Raw genomic sequence first — 17,050 nt, 5'->3', positions numbered from 1 at the left:
AAAAAAAAAAAAAAAAAAAAAAAAAAAATATTAGGTATAAAATAAGCTACAAGGATATATTGTACAAAACGGGGAATATAGCCAATATTTTATAACTAAATGGAGTATAACCTTTAATAATTATGAATTACTATATTATACACCTGTAACATATAATATTGTGCAGCAACTACACTTCAAAAAAAAATCAAATCACAGGTCAAATATTATGTCAACATAAGTTGCAATCAGATGGGAACCTTCCACCAACTCCCACTACTTCAACTACTTGCATCTGTGCCCATTTAATATTCTACATCCTCTTATATGGATGAACTGTCCATTCTCCTGCCTAAGGCCAAGCCTCCCACTGTAAATCCTAGCCCTGCAATTCTCTCTTCTCTCCTGTGCATCAAAGTTTCCCTCACTATTGGTTCATTTCCATCAGCATACAAAATATTCCATTCTTCTTTTAAAAGAAAATTCTCTTGATCCCACTTCTTTTTCCAGCTATTGCCCAATTTCTCTCTACCCTTTGCCTCTAAACTTCATGAAAGGGCTTTCTCTACCCCCCATCTCTATCACGTACTCGACCTTTAAAGCAGCACTGGATTCAGCGGGTCGCTCTTCCCTGGAAAATACTTCTTGCACTCACTCAGCCTCCAGGACACCTGGGGGTTTCCTTCCTCTCCTTTGGCTGCTGCTTTTCTGGCTTCCATGTCCCAGCTTCTTCTTCTTCTTCTTTTAAAAAATAATTAATTAATTATTTATTTGGTTGCGCCAGGTCTTAGTTGTGGCAGGCAGGTTCCTTAGTTGCGGCCTGCGAACTCTTAGTTGCAGCCTGCGAACTCTTAGTTGCGGCATGCATGTGGGATCTAGTTCCCTGACCAGGGATCGAACCCGGGCCCCCTGCATTGGGAGTGTGGAGTCAACCACTGCGCCACCGGGGAAGTCCCCATGTCCCAGCTTCTAAATATCGGTGGGCACCGCTGCTCAGTCCTTGGACCTCTATTCTTTTCTAACTATACTTAACTCCTTGATGAGCTCATCCAGTCCCATGGATTTATATCGAGTATATGTTTATGATTCCCAAGTTTATTACCTACAGCCCAGTTCCTCCTCTGAACTTCAGGCTCACATATCCAATTGTCCACTCAACAGCTCCACTCAGTTGTCTGAAACTTGGCTTGTCAGTAACTGAACTCTTGACTTAAACGTGATCTTCATCCCATCCTCTTAGTCTCTCCCATCTCAGTCAGAGCAGCTCCAGCCTTCGCTCAGGCCAAGCACTTTGCAGCCATCCTTGATTCTTCACTTTCTTCCACACTCCGCATCAAATCCATCGTGTTACTGGTACCTTCAATGACATCTCTATAGTCCTACTAGTCTCACCACCTCCATGGTCCCCATGCTGGTCCCGTCCTCTCCCATCTGGATTACTATGGTGGTCTCTGAACTCAATCTCCTTAGCTTGCTCCTCCCTCTACAGACTATTCTCAGCAGCCCGGCAAATGCTTTTAAATCAGCTCAAGCCATGAATCTGCTCAAAATCCTCACTCAGAGGAAAAGGCAAACTTCTTATAAATGTCCCCACACCAGTCAAACTAGCTTCCTCACCTCCTGCTTCCCTCTGGACCAACACTGTACAAAATCAGGCCCTGTTTATTAAGAGTCCATGCTTATTAAGAATAGAAATTGAGAGAAGTAATATTTAGAAAATTGTATAGGAATCTGACAGAGTAATATTATGCTGTTGAATCTAATAACAATTTTTCAAATGACGGCTTGTATTTGATATATATATATATATTTTTTTAATTGGCCGCACTTCATGGCTTGTGGGATCTTAGTTCCCCAACCAGGGATGGAACCCGGGCCACGGCACTGAGCCCTAACCACTGGACTGCCAGGGAACTCCCTATCTTTGGTATTTTTAAATTTCATTGTTCCACAATACATTTTTTATTTTATAAAATTATTGGTCTGGAAATTAAAACAAAACACTTCAGAGGTTCTTTACAACAGATAATTTAAGATGCACTGCTCTAAATATCCTAATATTGCAACTCCCACATACTTCCTATCTCACTTCTTTGTCTTATTTTTTTTAATCCTTAACACTATATAACAAACTATATACTTAACACCTGTATCTTGTTTATTGTCCATCTTCCTCATAAGAATGCAAACTCCAAAAGGATAAGCCTTTGTGTCTGTGTGCTCAGCACAGAGCAGGCCACGCTGGCTGGATCAAAAAACGAATGCACCCCATGCAATAGTAGGTCTAACCAAACAACCCACAGCAAACTAAAATGATAATGATGAAGCTAAATGAACAATGATTGTAATTTTAAGAGAACTGTGGACTCCTACTGTCTGCTTGAGCAACATGTAGGTGTGCGCATGGCTGCCTGATAGTCAGGCTTCTTAAGAGAATTCTGAAGTGTCTTCTAGTAAAGCCTGAATAATGATCTAATTTTTGGTTTTGATCACCTGATTTTAATAACCCTTAAAAGCCTGTTGAAAAGATGTGATGGTTAGTCTTATGTATCAACTTAGCCAGCCTATAGTACTCAGTTTAATTCAACACTTAAGCAAATGTTGCTGTGAAGGTATTTTGTAGATGTGGTTAACATCTATAATCAGTTGACTTCAAGTAGAGCGATTATCCTCAAAAATGTAAATCAATTCCTTAAAATCAATCTCTCTTTCTCTCTCTCTCCATATATTTATATACAACCTATTGGTTGTTTCTCTGGAGAATCCTCACTGATAGAAAATATGTATTAATATCTATAATAAATAATAGGATAAGTAGCTTTAATCTTAGGTTAAAAAGAAGTCTTTGGGATTGTGTACCTCCTGTAAGAATGAAAGCACTGTGGGCTTTGGAAGTGAAAAGGGTAAAGGGAGTCAAAAGGCACAAACTTTGAGTTATAAAATAAGTAAGTCATGGGATGTAATATATAGCATGGTGACTATAGTTAATTAATACTGTATTGCTTATTTGAAAGATGCTAAGAGAATAGATCTTGGGACTTCCCTGGTGGCACAATGGTTAAGAATCCGCCTGTCAATGCAGGGGACACCGGTTCCATCCCTGGTCTGGGAAGATCCCACATGCCGTGGAGCAACTAAGCCCATGCACCACAACTACTGAGCCCGTGTGCCACAACTACTGAAGCCCGCGTGCCTAGAGCCTGTGCTCTGCAACAAGAGAAGTCACTGCAGTGAGAAGGCTGCGCACTGCAACGAGGAGTAGCCCCCGATCACCCCAACTACAGAAAGCCCGCGTGTAGCAACAAAGACCCAACACAGCCCCCAAATAAATAAATAAATAAATTAGGAAAAAAAGAGAGTAGATCTTAAAAGTTATCATCACAAGAAAGAAAAATTTTGTAACCATGTATTCTGACAGATGTTAACTAGACTTTTGGTGGTGATCATTTTGCAATATTTACAAAAATTGAATCATTACGCCATACACCTGAAACGAATATAATGTTATATGTCAATTTTACCTCAATAAAAATTTTAATATAAAATAAAATATACTAAAATTAAAAAAAAAGAATGAAAGCACTGATGTCTATTTCTGGGTCAGTTTAAAACACATCAGGAAACCCTCAGACTCTACTTAGAGAACCATGAATTTGATGCTCATACTTGACCACAAATGGAATGTTTTAATCCATTTACCAGAAAGCACTTCAGAATTATCTTCAACAGTTTCATTTAAAAAAATTAGGCAAATTCTGTGACTTGGAGCAACTCAACCCAACTCAGGTCTATGGCGATGTGGCTATTTGTACTGTATGGTCTGCTCTGGTTTGTATTTAGCTCTCTTAGGCCTATTCTCAACCTCTTGACCCTTTCTGGTGACTCCCTCAGCTCCAGCCTTGAGCTCTGTCCATAAACCCACGTTCCCAGTGCCTTTGGGACATTTCCATTTAGATGTCTCCCTATCAGACTACTGTACATTCAACAGGCTTAATTGTGAGTTCATTAACTTCCTCCTGAGCTAAACTCTGTCCCCCTATATCTCTATCTTCGACTTCTGTCTCCCTCGGTATATACCATACCAAATTTCTTGAATATTTCTTTTAAATGTAAATCAGATTCCGTTTTAGTTTCCCTTATGCAGTTTCAACTTAGCTACTCCCTCTTTTCCCAGCTCACTGTTAATAGAAAAAAGGCAGAGGTACGAAGTCTTTTCCCCCAAATCTACTTTTACAACTGATACTGATACTGAGATATGAATAACGTCAGTTTGAAATGACAGACATTAAAATGGAACTTCTTAAATTAAAGTCCACCAAATGAAAAAAGAATTAAGCTAAAAGTAAGGCTATCTGGGACATCTTGGAAATGTCAGACTTATCTTTTGTGGCCCAGTTTTATTCCAAAAGAAACATAGAGATAAGAAATAAAACATGGGGGCTTCCCTGGTGGCGCAGTGGTTAAGAATCCATCTGCCAACTCAAGGGACACGGGTTCGAGCCCTGGTCCAGGAAGATCCTACATGCTGCAGAGCAACTAAGCCCGTGCGCCACAACTACTGAGCCTGCGCTCTAGAGCCCGAGAGCCCGAGAGCCACAACTACCTAACTCCGAGCACCTAGAGCCTGTGCTCCGCAATGAAAACAGAATAAGAAGCCCCCGCACCACAACAAAGAGTAGCCCCCGCTCGCCGCAACTAGGGAAAGCCCGTGCACAGCAATGAAGACCCAGCACAGCCAAAAATAAATAAATAAATAAATAAATAATTTTTAAAAAAGAAATAAAACCTGTTCATGGGTTTTTGCTTGCTTTACGGAATGACTTCGATGGAAATAGAAACTGTTTTGACACCTGAAACTAAGACAACATTGTAAATCAACTATACTCCAATAAAAGTTAAACAACAACAAAAAAAGAAACGTTTTGAGCCTATATTATGGGCTACTTTTACACTTTAAATACTCATAAAAATTCCATTACTCACCTTATTTTACAAATGAAGAAGCTGAGATCAAAAAGATTAACCAAAGTGGTGATTACACAGCTGGTTAGTGGCTATGAAGCTCTCACTGTTTTACTGCATCACAATACATATATACATATTCATTCAAGGTATTGTTGCCGTATTATACTTGCTTGACTTGAAACTAGTTTATAAACAGAAATTAGCATAAACAACCTAGTTCAGCAAGTTTGGAAATTAGCTTAGTATGGGATAATATAGAGGTTTCATATGCATTTCCTCATTTTCCAATTTAAGTTCAATGGAAGAGAGTAATTCATTTAGGAAGTACAAACGGTGTTAGGAAGGCTCACCATCCCCAGAGCAGAAGGGACTCTAGTTAACATTTACAAAGTGGAAGAGGCCCAAGTAAATTTGCCAAAAGTAGGAATATGGAAATTCTGCCCCCGGCCAGAACAATGGACATAGATTTGTCAAAACAAAGAATAGTAAAGTGAGGGAAGGCAATTTGTCCAGCCCTTATTGTGCTACCTCATGACTATTTTTCCAGTTGCTGGTTTCCTATTCACTCTAACAAAGAAAAAGATTAAACAAAGGATTCAACATTTTGCAAATTTATATTACTCTAGCAGAAGCAAAACACTGCAGACACTAAGTTATAGCATTCAAAATCCAAACCAGCGAAAACAATCAGATAACAATCTCCAATAGCAAAGCTGCCCAGTTCAGTTCTACAAAAGAAAATCTTCCAAGACTTGAGCCCCACTGTGTGTCTTTGGTGCAACCTAAAAGTTTTAATGCTAATACAGACTAAATTTAAATGTAGGCTAGGTATCCTGCGGTTATTACTGCTCTGAACTAATCAATGTATTTCATATAATGCAATAACATCTTGGCTTCCATCTTGGCCTTGGGGAATTACGTCAATGAGCTACATCTGGACAGCTGGGAAACAATGTCAGTAATCAGACAGGAGCTAAATTAGCTTTGAGTTTAAAGTACAGAGCTGAAACAACAGGCCCTGAAAATATGGCCACAAAAGAATGCCCAGGGACACTTTTTCTTTAAACATTGTGTGGGCTGCAGATTTTTCTCCCTGGCTCTCTGCTTTTCAGTATTGAAAACTGCTTCTCAGATACTAGGCTATAGGTGTCAAGGACCACCTAAGCCCTTTTAAAGACGGTTTGTGCACTTGCATTCATGATTTATGATACTTCTTTTTCCCTGGTAAGCCAGAAAGCACTTACTGCTTCGGGGCTTCATCAAACTAGTTAGTCGGCGGTCCAGAGAAGACATTAAGTGGGTTTCCACTCATGCTCTATGCAATCCCCTCCCCCGCCCGCCCCCCACCAATCTCACCCACACAGTCACACACCCACGCACCCACGGGAAGAAAGCTTTTAAGCAAATAGAACACAAACTCACAGATCCAACCCCTACTACTAGTTGCTCAGGCACACGTTAAGGACGTGCCAATTTTATAAAGGGATTTTGTTTTTAAACTCTTCCTAGAAACTACCACGGATGTGCGCTAACAGCGAGTTTTAGTTGGTGTGTACGTGGTTTCTAAGACAGTTATTTTTATCTCTACTTCCTACCGCGGTGGGGAGGCTGTGCGTAAGGCAGGTAGTCTGCAACCTCCTTCACTCGGTTGGCTGTGTTTTTAACTGCTGCATTCACGGGCTTAGGGGTAACGTTCAAGCCGCAGACCCAGCCCTGGCGGCTTGTTCAACTCTAACGACTACAGAAAGTCACTTGGACGTTCCCGTTTGATTGATCTTTGAGGGGTTTGGGCGTCTGTGTTGGGAAAGGGAGGTGGGGATGGAAGGACAGTTTGCACAGATCCTTGTTTGCTCAAGAGACCAGCCTCGCGGGCGTTCTAGAACACGTGCACAGAGCCAGCAAAACAAAACCGACCCGGGTTCCGGGCGGAGAAGGAAGCACCGCCCGATTAACCGAGTGGAGCGGGAACTGCGCTCGGCGGGAGCCCCTGCCTTGGGCCCAGGCGGGTGCTGCTTCTCCAGCCAAGCGCACCCTCCTCAGCCGGCAAGCCCTTGCTCCCCGCGGCTCTCGCGCCCGGAATTCCCGTCCCTGGGACTCCGCACTTGGGCTGCGGGAGGAGGCGGCTCTACGGCGGCTGCAGGGCCCGCTTGTTGCTGTTTTCTCCTCCTGAAATCCTGTGTCACGTTCCGACTGGGCACTTTCCCCGTGGTCCGCACTCGACGGGTCCAGGTCTCTCCCTGCAGCAGTTTCCTTCAAGCGCCGGCTTCTGAACCCCCCGATCCCCAACGGCTCCGCTAACATCGCCCTCCCCAGGGGGTGGGCGCGCAAACCCAGCTTCCCTGGCACTTACACGTGGCCACAGCGGGTCCGGACGGGGTGGTGCAACACCTCGAGGCAGACGGAGCAGTCGAAGGACGTGACGGGCAGCTCGGGGTCCGCCCTGCGCTCCAGGGCCCGCGGGGTGGCCGAGGCGGGTGCGGATTTTCCGCTATCGCTGCTCAGCACGGAGCCCATCGCTGCGCCTCCGGCCCAGACCGTTGCCAAGAGCCCGGTGCCTGCAGCCGGCTTGTTTTGTTGTCCTGCGGTGGAGGAAGTAAGTCCCGGCCCAGCCGCGATCGCCGCCTCCCAGAGCGCGCAGCTAGCGCAGCCCCGAAGCAGCCTCCGCGGCGGGGCCCAGCCTCGGTCTGCGGCAGGCCGAGTGCGCGGCCGCGCGTCTGAAGTGAGCCTTCGCTCGCTGCCTAAGTCTAGGCTTGGAGGCGGAGGCGGCCGCCGCACCGGGCACGCCGCGACGTCCAGTGGCCCTGGGAGAATTGAAACCTGACACCTCAACTGCAGAGCAGAGGACCTGGGCGGGCAGTGAGCCTTCCAAGCAATCGCCCGCCTCCTCCTTGCGAACCACTGTAGCAAGTGAATGAAAGTGCGGGCGTGGTCCTGTTTGAAGGCAATCAGAGAACACCCACTTGTAAGGTGGTGGTCCTACGGGTCCTGCACTGTTGTAATCATAATAGGCCACAAAGATTATCTACGAGCGTCTCCTAAGAAAGTGCTAATCACCACTTCCGTCTTGTAATCAACACTGCATGAATGGAGAGGTAGCATGCAGTAGTGGAAAGAGTTCTGGGACCTGGATTCGAATCCTAACGCTAGGACAGGGATTCTAGTGCTAAACCCTAGGACCCTCCCGACCCCCACCCCGTCCAGTTTCGTCGCCTTAGAATCTCCTGCTGTAGTTTGTATTCCCCTCTCCATCCTCTTTTGAATATTTATGACCAAATATAGCATTTATTAATTCACGCATTTAATAAGGCTTTAATGCCCACTGCATGCCAGACTCCTTTCTGGTGATGGGGACACAGTCCCCAACAAGCAAACAAAATCCCAGTTCTCACCGAACTTACTTAAAAAACATTTTTCTGGAGATATAAATTCACGCTCTTTTTATTTAAAAAAATCCATGGTAATACATAATATGCATATGCAATACACACAAACGATAATACATAATAATCCTATAAACTTCACCCAGTTTTCCCCAGACTTTACTTTTAATGAGAAGATATAAGTAATCAACACTAAATAAATAAATGAACAAGTTCATTTCAGCTGATAAGAGCCAAAAAGAAGATAAAACAGGGAGTGAGGATGGGGGCGGGGAGGGTAAGAAGGTCAGGGAAGACTTCTTGGATGCGGTGACATTTGAGCAGAGTCATGAATAATGAAAAGGAGTCAGCCACTCAGAGATTTAGGAAGAAGCTTGCTAAGCTCTGGGAACAGTGAGCAAGGCAAGAACAACAACAACAAAAACCAGGGTGTGGAGCTGGAGCATGAGGGACCAGAGGTGTAAATGGCATGAGATGAGGTAGGAGACGGTCCTGATCATACCCAGTCTTACAGGGCAAGACCAAGAGCTTGGGTTTTATTCCAGGTGCCATGTTTGATTTAATTCCACTGCTGTGTGGTTTGGAAAAGACAGGAACAAAATAAGAATGGAAGCAGAGAAACCAGTTAGGAGGTTACTGAATGAATCCAAGTGAGGATAATAATGGCCCGAACCAGGGAGTCACCTGGGTAGTAGGTGAGAGATGGACAGGTTTGTGATATATTTTAGACAAAGACCTAAATGGGCTTGCTAATGAATTGGGTATAGGAGTGAAGGGAAGATAGCTATTGCTACCTGTAAAAGATAAACAAAAACCTTCCCTTGATCCCACATTTCCCTCAGCTCCTACACTATGTCTTCTTTAAGGCCAAATTTCTTGACCTGATTCTCTACTTTTTAGGTCTTCATTTCTTAATTACTCCATCCTTATGCCATCTAACCTGGGTTCTGAACTGACCACTTTATCTGTCCAAAAACTGCTTTGTCATCAGTGTCAGTGGTGGGTGGCTTTTATGTGGATAAATCTAATAGACTCCTTTTAGTCCTTTTCTTGCTTCACCTCTCAGCTGCATTTGTCAGTGTTGACTGCTCCCTCCTTGTAGAAACATGCTTTGGCTTTCCTTCTTTCTTTCTGGCTGTTCTTTCTCAGTCTCCTTCACTGGACTCCCCTGCTCCATGGAAAAGCTAAGTGCTACGGATCGTAGGATTCTGTCTTGGGACCTTTTCCCTTCTGATCACTCATTCCCTACCTAAGAATCTCAAAAATCACATAGATTCTGTTACCATCTAGATTCCAAACTCTTTATCTTTCCTCTAGGCTCTCAAATGCCCAACTGCTTTCTTGATATAATCACCTGGTTGCTTCAGGCACCTTCAACTCAACACTGCCAACAATGAACTCATTATTGTGACTTCCCACCTGTTCTACCTCTAGTTGTTTATTCCTCTCTTAGTAAATGGCATCAAAATCTACCTAGTAGCTCAGTCCAGACACCTGGGCGCCATCTTTGATTTCTTCCTCGTCTTCACTCACATTGAATCAATCCCAATCACAGTTCTGCCTCCAATATATCTCTCAACAGTTCTTGAATTGTTTCATTTTTCTCTATTCCCATGGCCAGCCACCACTTACTTTAAACCACTGTGTTCTCTTGTGTGACCTGTTGCAATAGTTCCTATCTGCTCCACCTGCATCCACAATAGCCACTGTCCAATCTATTATCCACATCGCAACTAAAGTGACCTTTTGAAAAGATATCCTATCTTGTATCACTCCATGCTCAAAAGACTTAAATGGCTCTCCATAACCCTTAGCATTACATTTCAAATACTTAGCATGATCTACGAAGTTCTCCATGATCTTACTCCTTCCATAACTATAATCAGTAGAATACCTTCAGCAGCAGGGAATAGAAATTCAACTGAACACGCCTTAATCAATAAGGATATTTATTATCTAATAGGTAAATTAGTCCAGAGCGAAGCAGTTCCAGAGTTGGCTCAGCAGTTAAAGATGTCCTTAAGGTCTCAGCCCTTTGCCATCCCCAGTGTATCAGTAGTGTCTTCCTCATGACAGAAGGATGGCAGGAAGTGCTCCAATAATCACATCTACACACAACCATCTCCAAAAGCAGAAAGGAAAGATAGAGTTTCCTTCTATTAGCTCCTTCTCCTTTTAAAGTGGGAGGAAAACACTTCCTAGGGGCCTTCTTCTGCAGACTTCCCCTTATATCCTATTTGTCTAAACTGGGCCCCATGATGGTACTCTAACTGGCTTAAACTCATAATATACTCCACCAGGCTTGGCACTTCAGTTGTCTGAGCAATACAATTAGGGGTTCTTTACTGGGAAAGAAGAAGATAAGGAAATTGGATAGGCCAACAATAGGGCCTCCCAAAATACCACTGTGGGCCCTATCTGCTATCACTCTCTCCCTTATTCTGCATGGTCCTAAATTTCTCTACTTCTTATAATTTCTTGACTGTACCAAGCTCCTTCTGACCTCAGCGCCTTTATACATGCTTTTTTGCTCTGTTTGAACACTTCCTACCAACACCCACAACTCTCAGCTCCTCTAATTCAAATCTCAGGTCTTAGTTTGGTGACTTTCTACACCACATCCATCTCATACTATCATCTCCTTGATTTTCTCATAGTCTGCTGTATTGGCCTTCCTATTTCTCCTGTGGCGGCTACTCTTAAGAGTAGACATAATGAATGTGAAGTGTAGGAGCAGCCTTGCGTGTAGGAGCTGATACATGTATTTATCTTTATATATGTAATTCGATACTAAATTCACAAGATAGATATTATGTGTTCCCATTTTATAGGCTCAGAGAATGTAACTTAGCAAAGGTCACATAGCAAATATGTGGCAGATCCATAATTTAATACCAGATCTTTTGTTTTAAAATCCATGTGTTTTTCACTAAGGCACTTGTGTAGAGATGAGAAGTACTAAGAATCTTAGAAAAGAATAAGACAAAAATTAGATAAATTAAGGCAGGAAACTGGGACCTGGGAGGATAGATGAAAATTAAACATCTGATATTATTTATAAGGCTCTTAATAAACTTATAAAATTGACAGTAATGATGATAATGATGATGATGATGATAATGATGATGATGATGATGATGATGATGATGGAGGAATCAGCCAGAGAATAAATTTATAATCCAGACTCTAGGCCCAGAAAGGCATCAGAAGTATAGGTTAGTACAAAAGAAATTTGAAAGCCCTATAATCAACATCTCTGGTATCAAGAAGGCTGATGAATATCTCACTAAATCAAAAGGAGAATAAAATTGTCAGAAAAAATACATACTTTCCTTACTTAGTTCCTTCCAGTTGTAATGAAAAGAAATGAATTTACAATTTTAAGTAGTGCTGAAGATATGAGAAAGACGTCTCTATATTCTTTGAAGTTTATTGTTCATACCAGAAACTTAGAGGAAATCTAAATGTCCATAATAGGAAAATGTTTTTGTAAAGTATGGTAAATTTACTTAACAAACAGATAAAGCTCCATTAAAAAATGTGCAGCTTGGACTTCCCTGGTGGTGCAGTGGTTACAAATCTGCCTGCCAGTGCAGGGGACAGGGGCTCGAGCCCTGGTCCGGGAAGTTCCCACATGCCACGGAGCAACTAGCCTGCGCTCTAGAGCCCTCAAGCCACGACTACTGAAGCCCGCACGCCTGGAGCCCGTGCTCCGCAACAAGAGAAGCCACCGCAATGAGAAGTTTGCGCGCCGCAAGCAAGAGTAGTCCCCTGTTCGCCGCAACTGGAGAAAGCCCGCGCACAGCAACAAAGACCCAACGCAGCCATCTCCCCCCCACCCCCAAAAAATGTGCAGCTTGCCATTTTTAGGCCTGTTTGTAGTGTTTCATTTTAAAAATGCACGTGGGTGAAAAGACAGGGATGTTTATCATGGTATTGTTTGTAATAGCAAAATATTAGAAATACTTTGAATGTCTACCAATACAAGAGTGATTAAATACATTATGGTACATCTTTACAATGGAATACTATGCAGTCTTTAAAAAAGAAGAGCAACTCTGTAACTCTCCTCAAAGGAAGCTCTCCAACATATACTGTTGTGAAAAGGGCTTTAGGAGCACAACTGTATGTATTGAATACTATCATTTATATTTTTTAAAGCCCATATGCATGTATCCACACATCCACACACACACACATATTTGTACTGGCATATGCATATTAATATCCTTAAAAATATACACAAGGAATGTGTATATAAGTGTGATTGCCTCAAGGGAGGGGAACTAATTGGTTGCTGGGGAGCAAGAATGGGAAGAAGTAATTTTATTGCATGATCTTTTGCATATTTTGATATTTGTGCTGTGTATGCACTGTAATAGATAAAAATTAATTTTAACATACATATACCCTTCAATGCAATAATTCTAATCCTTGAACTAATGTGTAGACAAACATATAACAAGGAGATATAAACAGAAATGTTCTTTGAAGCATTGTCTATAATATCAAAAATATGCAGCTAACAAAATTTCCATGGGGAATGATTAAATATATTATGGTACACACATTCTGTGGAAGGCAATGCAGTAATAAAAAGAACAAGCAAAATTTTATAGCACTTAACTATATATCAGGTATTAAGCTAAATGCTTTATATATAGTAACTAATTTAATCCTTGTGGTAACCCTATGACATAGGTAACTAATTTTGTCCTCCTGATTTTCCAGAGAAACAGAGGTGCAGATAGGTTAAAAACTTCCCTCAGATCACATTCATGGTAAAAAGCAGCGCTGGGAGTCCAACCCAGGAAATCTCTCTCAATACCTACGAATTTAACCACTGTGCAATATTGGCCTTCCCTGGGATAACATGGGAGGTATCTCTAAGACACTGTTAACTAAACAGGGATATTGTTGAAAAAAGAGATGTTATACTTCTTATGAAGAAAAAGCATTATATATTTCTCACTGGGGGAAGGCAGTGCAGTACATGTTCAAGATCCTAGCTCTTTCTCTTGCTGAGTGACCTTGGCAAGTTACTTCTTTGGTTTCGTTTCCTCATTTTCAAAACACAGATAATGTTTACTTGTAGAACTGTTGTGAGAGGTCAAATGCAATAATGTTGAAACCCTTGCTCATTGCCTGGCAGGTAGTATTAAATAAATGTTAGTTAGCTCTGGCTTTGTTTATTCAGCAAACATCCAAGGAGAGCCTACCGGGTGTCACGCTCCTCACTAGACTCTGGGGACACAAGCAGGAGCAAGACTCAATGGAAGGACTTCCCGGGTGGTGCAGTGGTTAAGAATCTGCCTGCCAATGCAGGGGGCATGGGTTCATCCCTGGTCCAGGAAGATCCCACATACCGTGGAGCAACTAAGCCCGTGCGTCACAACTACTAAGCCTGTGCTCTAGAGCCCACGAGCCACAACTACTGAGCCCACGTGCCACAACTACTGAAGCCCATGCGCCTAGAGCCTGTGCTCCGCAACAAGAGTAGCCACCCCAATGAGAAGCCTGCGCACCACAACGAAGAGTAGCCCCCACTCGCCTCAACTAGAGAAAAGCCCATGCGCAGCAACAAAGACCCAACACAGCCAAAAATAAATAAATAAATAAATTTATTTATTAAAAAAAAAAAAAAAAAAAAGACTCAGTGGAGTGGAAGCTGTTGTTTTTGTCTGCCCAGTATCTCCTAACCTTTTTCAGTAACAGCACCACATCCTCTTCCTTTGGAGGAACTAACTTTTCGTCATCTCACATGACCTCACTGGGGCCACCAATCATGTGTCTGCTTTGTAGCCCTCGTTGCCCTCCCCTGTCCTGAGTAGGAGTTCCTGTTGCTGGGATCTGCAGCTTCCCTGGTGTCTGTCCTTCCTAAGTACAGTTGACACACTTCCTGTTTATCTCCTAGCTATGCAGTATCTTACCAGTGCTTCCTCTTTTTTCTTGATTAATTTATTGAGTTGAGTTCTGTTGCTTGCCACCAAACTCACTTACATATTTATTCTGCGTTCTCAAGGCCTTTCATGGCCAAGTAGGTAAGATGGACAGAAAAATAGCATTACTTTTGTTATTCAATATGATAAGACCAATCTATACAGAGAAAGATCATTATTGGTGCTGACTTAGCCCAGGTGGAATGTAATGAAGGGGAGGAGGAAGAAAGAGCATTCCAAATAGAGGGAATCTGGAATGAAAGACAGAAGGGCAGAGCATTCCAGATAGAGGACCTGGTGAGCACAGATAAGGAGGCAAGCAGCAGCATGCTCTGTTCAAGTCTACAAGCAGTTCTGTTGCTGCAATTTTAAGCACACAGCAGGCGGTAAGGAGAGAAAAAAACCAGAGACCTAGGCAGAGGTTATATCATGAAAGGTATATTTGACAGGTGAAAAAATTTCAACTTGCTTCTGTGGCTTAGCAGAGCCAGTTAGGAGGTTAGGTAGAAGAGTGAAATGGCCATACTGCGATTTTGACAAGTCACTCTGTTCATGTCAAGGGTTCTCAAACATTATGTAGCATCAGAATCACCTGAGGAGTTTATTAAAATGGCCTCATTCCAAGATATTTCAATTCAGGAGTGAGCTATGGAAGCTGCATTTTTAACAGTCCCCCAGCTGGTTCTGATGCAGGGGGTCAATGGACCATTCCTTGAGAAATGTGGTTCCACATGATGGGCAAGCAGCAGATCCTTTGGGTTACTCTGACAACAGCAGAGATGTCAGTTTCCAGGAGAGAGTTACTTACATGCATTGCTAATGTAATCTGTCCACCACCTTGACCCTGCCTCCTCAATACTGGATGAGATTACACTGGTAAATACCATGGCACCGAAACATACATATCTCTGTATTTACAAAGACAATTAAAAAATTCCTACCTATAAACCTATCGAGAGTAATAAAGATTCATAGTATTCATCAGAAATACGGGCATCCGACATGTGAATCTGAATGGTGTGAGCACACCTCCACAATCTGAAGTGTCATTTGATGGTACAGTGAGGCACGATTCTCTTCTCAAAGGGAGAAGAACATCATTACAAATGAAGTTTTGCTGAATGAAAGACCTATGAGTTCCCCCCCAGGTAAGGTCCTAAATCTTTGCCTCCGGCTTCAGCATAATTGGTTTTTCATACTTGAATACTGTCCTCAGTTTTCCTGCTAAGCAATCTCACTGCTGTTTGTTGCTAGGTTTCCCAGGTAGCGTGTTAGGGGCAGCTGTCCCTGTGCCTTTCCGACCATTGCCATTTTCTGCAGCCATGGACAGTCACATTACAGCATATTCTCAAAACATGCTGTCTGACTCCAGGAATAACTCGGTGGAATATTTCTGTAACTTTCAGTGGACAGCACAACTGAGGAATGTTGGAACCAAATCCACATTTGGGGTGTTCTACTTCAATGAACATGAAATCGTGGCGTGCCTAGAATGGGAAAGGACCACAGAGGGTTTCTGACCCAGTTCTCTCATTTTGCAGATTAGTAAGCTGATTTCCAGTGAAGTGAAAGCAGTTACATTGCATCCTTCAACATTTCAAATGGACACATTTGAAAGAAAAATTAAGGCATTAAGTACTCGGAAAGCATTGGCATATTTATAAGCGACGTAGTCTATTTGGGGAGGCAAGATCACAAATGATGAAAAGATAAGTAACAATAAATGATTTAAACAGTAGTTTAAAACAAAATTAGAAGCAATATTAACAAAGTAGTCCATGATTAATTGCTTACAAATATAAGATCTCTTTGTGATTTTGCACAACACCAACAATTTGCCATTGAATATTCTTCTATTACCTACACAACTATCCACCTTTTATCACAGAATAATGTCAATGCTTCAGGCTTTAATTCCAAAAAAATGTGATTGCTTTCTGTGCTGCCATTATAAGCAAATAATATAGATATATTATGTCTTTTCACCTGGGGAAGGCAAAAATATACTTTATTGGTACACATGAGTGTATATAAATATGCTCCCATTACGGAAGTCTTCTTTAAGCTAGAAGATAGTAAAGATAACAACAAATACTATATTGATTGATTACTACAAATTATGCACAATGTTTAATGCCAAGTACATATATGGATGTATGTATTATAACAACTAAGCCATGTATACATTCATATACACACATGTGCTTTTATATACATATGTGTGTGTATAGTTGAATGTTTCAATGACACATTTCTTTCTGATCCCCTTTTCAAAATTTAGGCTAAGAGAGTAACTTGTCCAAAGTCGAACAATCGCCATGTGACAGAGCCAGAGTCTGGCACCACATAGCTCAGCCTCCTAAGTCTATGTTTTTGGTCACTACACAAGGTTACAGGTGTCAGGTTTTTCCCATTATAGCACCAGATATATAGGTAGGACTGAATCTGTTTTATTTATGCTGTTTGTTTCCTTAGGTTGACACTCTGAGTTCCCAAATCCAGAAAATAATATAGGATATGGTGAAAACAGACTTGATTTTTTTAAGGCATAACATAGGTAACTGAAAATATCTTACAGCATTAAAGATGTCCCTAGAATAAAGCAGCTGTAAACTTTGTTATTCCCACTTTACAAATGGACAACTCAAGCATACAAATAGGCCTAACACACCATTTATTTCTAGCCTATGCCCTCACAATTTGAAAGGTACGTCAGTTGAAAAAGAGACACAGAAATTATGGTAGAAGTTAAATTCCAATGATCTGGAGTGGCAACAACAGCTACTG

General features: G+C 42.0%; 1 protein-coding gene across 7 annotated transcripts in view; it reads right to left on the bottom strand.

The window, feature by feature from the left end:
* Nucleotides 1-17,050, bottom strand: part of RNF125 (ring finger protein 125) — a 112,496-nt gene that overhangs the window by 33,428 nt on the left and 62,018 nt on the right. The window contains exons 1-2 of one of the 7 annotated variants that reach the window (XM_082639976.1): nucleotides 7,291-7,350; nucleotides 574-720 (exon numbers count right to left, since the gene is read on the bottom strand). The exons of 2 other annotated variants lie outside the window; for them this stretch is intronic. Coding sequence is in view for 1 of the 5 variants with exons in the window: in XM_082639971.1 (XP_082496097.1) it covers nucleotides 7,295-7,458 (164 nt within the window). In the remaining 4 variants the exon portion in view is untranslated. Of the gene's footprint in view, nucleotides 1-568; nucleotides 721-7,290; nucleotides 8,077-17,050 lie in introns of those variants that run through there. 4 more of the 7 variants (XM_082639973.1, XM_082639974.1, XM_082639971.1 and 1 more) reach the window with 4 other exon arrangements.

This window comes from Mesoplodon mirus (genome assembly GCF_964341445.2).
Source record: "Mesoplodon mirus genome assembly, chromosome: 13".
NCBI lineage: Eukaryota > Metazoa > Chordata > Mammalia > Artiodactyla > Ziphiidae > Mesoplodon > Mesoplodon mirus.
The sequence above is the reverse complement of the archived record's forward strand: the minus strand, read 5'-3'. Positions and strand labels throughout refer to the sequence as shown.